The sequence below is a fragment of the Montipora capricornis genome, chromosome 1 (genome assembly GCF_036669925.1).
Source record: "Montipora capricornis isolate CH-2021 chromosome 1, ASM3666992v2, whole genome shotgun sequence".
NCBI classification, from domain to species: domain Eukaryota; kingdom Metazoa; phylum Cnidaria; class Anthozoa; order Scleractinia; family Acroporidae; genus Montipora; species Montipora capricornis.
The window spans coordinates 23810793-23815274 of NC_090883.1; the positions used below are offsets into that span (position 1 = coordinate 23810793).

The window sequence follows — 4482 nt, forward strand, 5'->3', positions numbered from 1 at the left end:
CTTTTATTTTAGTAACATCAGACCAAAGTATACGCCTGTTTCGGCTCCCGATCAAAATCGCGCGCTTGAAGTATGAGATGTTTTTCCAGTCCTTCATCATGACATTTCTTCGTAACAATTTTCAGTCGTGTGGTCAATCTCTTTTTGGTTAAGCTTGGTCGGAACCGTACTGGTAGGATATCGTCCCCATGACCTAAGGCCGGTATTCCCCTAGTACGAGCCTCGCGCTTGCTGAATAAGAAAGATGTAAGTTATTAGAGCAGGATCTAGCCCACTAATGCTATTGAAACTCCATATTTCAGGAAGCAAGCTCTGCTGAGGACAGCAATTTATCGGCCATATATACAGGAATGATGGAGTTGAGATTAGACGGCAGCGACGAGGAGTCAACACAAGTGCCAGCTAAAGAGCATAGTGAACAGTACTTACGAAGGAAGCAACTCAATAAATTTCTGGAAAGTTGTAACGTAAAGAAATTAACTCGACCCAGGAAGAGGTGGGAAGAGGCGGGCCCACGTACGCGAAAAAATCACGTAAAAAGGCAAAAGATGTCATTGTATAGCAGCTTTGGATGTGATTATGCCAGGGGATGCAGCATATTTATGGGATGCACTGCAGTCGTCAATGCTTGTGGACAAAGAGCTTGGATCTGCAGTTGGTGACGACCACAAATACCTTGAAGCCCTGGCAGAAAAATACAAAAATGCATCCTCGTGGGATACAAGAAGGCAAGTTTTGTCGATAATGGCTGATCTAGTCCCTTTCAAACGCCCTCAGAGGTACTTGCCTGGTATCACTGAGTACCGAGTGAAAATTGCGCGCCAGCACAAAAATGTGTTTGGTCGGGGCGTTCCCCTTCCATTGAAGTATAGTCCCCGAATGAGAGTAGATCCTAGCCAACTTGACCATATTTTGACATTTATAACGAGTCCGCACATCATACAAGAACTCCCATTTGGACAGAAATACATGAAGTTATCAACTGGTGAGGTTGTGGAGACACCTAATGTAATTCGTAATATGATTCCGGAACGAATTGTAATCCAGTATACCCAATACTGCGAAGAAGCCGGATTCCAGCCTTTTGGACGCACAACGATGTTAACCATCCTCTCAAGCTGTAGTGCCACCGTGAGAAAGTCGTTGCAGAGTATCGACTACATTGCCGCACAAGGAAGTAAGGCCTTTGACGATCTTTGCCATGTGGTGAGGAGACTAGAAGAATGCAGGATAATGAAGAGAGATGTCGCTGGACAATGGAAAAGTTGTCTGAAGAACGGGAAGCACTATCTAAAGTCGGATTATAAGGTATTCAAGAATTAGCATCATTAATTAAGTACATCGTGCCTGTAACAGCGTAGCTTGCTCCCAACCCCTTTGTATGCAACTACTCACAAATGCCCAAATTGTGTTTAAACTTGACTGATTTTCACTCGCTTTCCTTATATTTATTATCAAACATGTTTCAATACCAAGCAGAGAAGAATGCAATAGAACAAACTGAGCTTCGAAATAAAATCCTTTAGCGCAGATTTTGCTATCTTTGATTTTCCTCCCTATCATTATCATGGTAATTCATGCTCCCAATGCGAAGAATTGAAAACTAAAATATCTGACATCCAGGCATACTTAAAACGAGAAGATCTGGGACTACCGGATAAAGAGTTGGATGACTTGCGTCATATTTGCGACCAAGCATTTCAAAATGTTCTGTCCTGGAAGGCCCATCAACTGAGAAGTAAAATTCAGGACTCTGCCAGAGTAGAAGTACTTGACCAACTAGACGAGTCATCCGTCATGATCACTTAGGACTGGGCCATGAAATTTTGGCCACAGAAATACCGTGAATCTCAAACTGACTGGTTTGCAAAGAGGGGCATTTCTTGGCACATAAGTGTGGTTGCAAGGAAACATCAGGGAAATCTAAAGAGTCAGTCCTTCGTGCACATTGTCAAAAACTGCAGTCAAGATAGCTCGGTGGTTATCCGCATGATGGAACACGTATTGCGCACACTGAAAACGGAAAATCCTGAACTCACCACAGCATTCTTCCGGAGCAATAACGCCGGATGCTATCACAATTCAACCATGCTAGCTGCGTGTCGTTCCATGGGGGCTGCCACTGGAATCACTCTTTCTAGAGTGGACTTTAGTGACCCTCAAGGAGGGAAAGGTCCTTGCGACCGCAAAGTAGCCACCATCAAAGCACATGTCCGCAGATTTATAAATGAGGGGCACGATGTTCAAACTGCGGAGGACTTAGAAACTGCGATGCTATCAGCGGGAGGATTCACTGGGATCAGAGTGGCTGTTGTTGATTCATTGGGAATCAAGGAGAACCCCATCAAATGGGATGGCATAAGCTTGATTAACAACCTACAGTACACGGGCACAACGATAACAGTATGGCGATCCTACAACGTGGGCAGTGGAAATACAGTGGACAAACAGCTACCAACAGGTATCACATGTAGTATTAACATCTAGTAATTATGAGAACAATAGGTTACAAGTATATGCTGTCGGCAACGCCCTCGTTTAGTTTACCATATAATGAGCGTGATTTAAAAAGCAGATACGAACATCACTTTTTTGTTCTGAGGGATAGGTAGCTATGCATTTTTTGTTATGGCATAAAGGTCACCTTATTGGCGGAAAGGTAACTTCATACGCCAACGTTCATCCCTTCCAGTAAGAGTATACTCCACGTGGGTACAGCTTCAGCTGAATAGCGGCTGTACATGTTTGAGGAACTCTTTACCAGAATCATGTATTTTTTTGTAAAACAAGTGGAGTGCGTCCGACACGCACCCAGAAGTCTTCAGATGAAAATTCTCTCATTGAAGTGCCCGAGACAGCAGAGGGAAATGCAGGGGTAGGTTCCAGTGTCCCAGTGAAGGATGTATCAAGGTCTATCAAAGATACTCAGCCCTTGAAAAGCACCTGTCATACGAAAAGTGTGAATTGCTCCCAGAGAGAGCCACACTTCTTGACCAAGCGAAAGAAATGTACCATCTTAAATTAACTGAAGGAAGGAGCGCAAGAGCGACAAGCCACGATGAGAGAACCGATCCTCGGGAAGTTGCCGCAAATACCAATCAACTGTCGAGAGGTTGGGCGTTGAAGCAAACAAAAAAATCCGGGCGCCTTAGTGAAACCCAAAAGAAGTACCTTAATGAAAAGTTTAGTATCGGCCAGCAAACAGGCCAAAAGTGGATCCGCTGTCGGTAGCTCGCGACATGCGCTACGCCAGAAATGCGGAGGGTAAGCGGCTGTTAACCCGAGATGAATTCCTTAGTACACAACAAATACATTCCTACTTTTCCTGGCAAGCTGGGAAACTACGCCATCAACATGCAGAAGATGACAGTAGTGATCGCGAGCCTGCTGTCGACCAACAGCAATATTGGGACACTCGGACAGAAGTTCTACGAGAAGTTCAGCTCCAGCATCCTATTACTTATGACAATCTTGATCTTTGCGCCTTGTATCATGCGAACAGGCTAAATCAGCTTAGTGTTGCCGTGTTAAAGTACATTTGTGAATACTTCGATATAAACAAGGAGCAACTAACGCTTCGCAAGAAGGCGCCTTATATTACTCTTATGGGAAAACTAGTACAGTCATGTTCATGTCATGAACAGCAGTAACAGTGCAAGCATTTAAAGAAGCAGGGTAGTAGGAAAAGAGCCTCTAAGTTCCCCTCACAACTAGCTTTTTTTGCGTGTAGGCTGTTTCTGGTCTAACAGATTGTGAATGATCCAAGTGTTTTCATTGTTTTTACTACAACCGAGTAAATTTCGTTTCGTTGAGTACGAAAGAAACAATTTCTTGCTAGTTTGAAGTCAGAAATCTTGTTTCAGCATAGGGTTTGGACTATTATTAGAGAAACAAGAACGTCGGTTTATTTGCGAGTTGTATGGTACTATAACCAGAGAGGGTTGGTTGTAGTTTAGTTTAAATGCCACCGTCAGGCTTTAACTTCGTCCATATGATGGTCGTGTCTTATCCTTACCTCATCCAATTGTTAGGGGCATACATCAGCGACTGCTCAGTTCTGGCATGCTTCTGGATGACTATGAAAACAATTATAATTGCTTCAGTTAGCTATTTTGGAGATTGCCAACAAAAGAATAAAGCCTGATTCTGATATCCAGCCGACCTACCTGCGACGTAGTCGCCGGTTCCAACTGACAACGTTTCAGCGATCTGTTCAAGTGGGTCCCCGACTCGCCTGCTATGGATCGCGGACGTACTCAAATTGCCGCGAAATGTAAACCGAATTGGCGCAATTTCCAACCATTCCATCTGAAAATATGGATAGTACGGGTCTGGCGGTGCTTGATATATGAACACAGCCAACGGAATTACTTATAATCTGGTCGTATTACCAGATCATCTCTTCCAAAGCCAGTCTTTTCTTTATGTACTTGGAGAAGTTTGTTCAGATGTTGTTGTATCTTTGCTGAGCGGAAGCAACAT

The 4482-nt window shown here is 43.8% G+C and overlaps 1 protein-coding gene and 1 pseudogene across 1 annotated transcript; both read left to right on the forward strand.

Moving 5' to 3' along the window:
* Positions 1-455: 455 nt before the first annotated feature.
* Positions 456-1323, forward strand: LOC138052562 (uncharacterized; annotated as a pseudogene).
* Positions 1324-1818: 495 nt separating this feature from the next.
* LOC138060622 (uncharacterized) lies at positions 1819-3650 on the forward strand. The gene is made up of 2 exons (XM_068906465.1): positions 1819-2461; positions 3334-3650. Exons 1-2 carry the CDS (start codon positions 1819-1821, stop codon positions 3648-3650), a joined length of 960 nt encoding a protein of 319 aa, XP_068762566.1.
* The last annotated feature ends 832 nt before the right edge of the window (positions 3651-4482 follow it).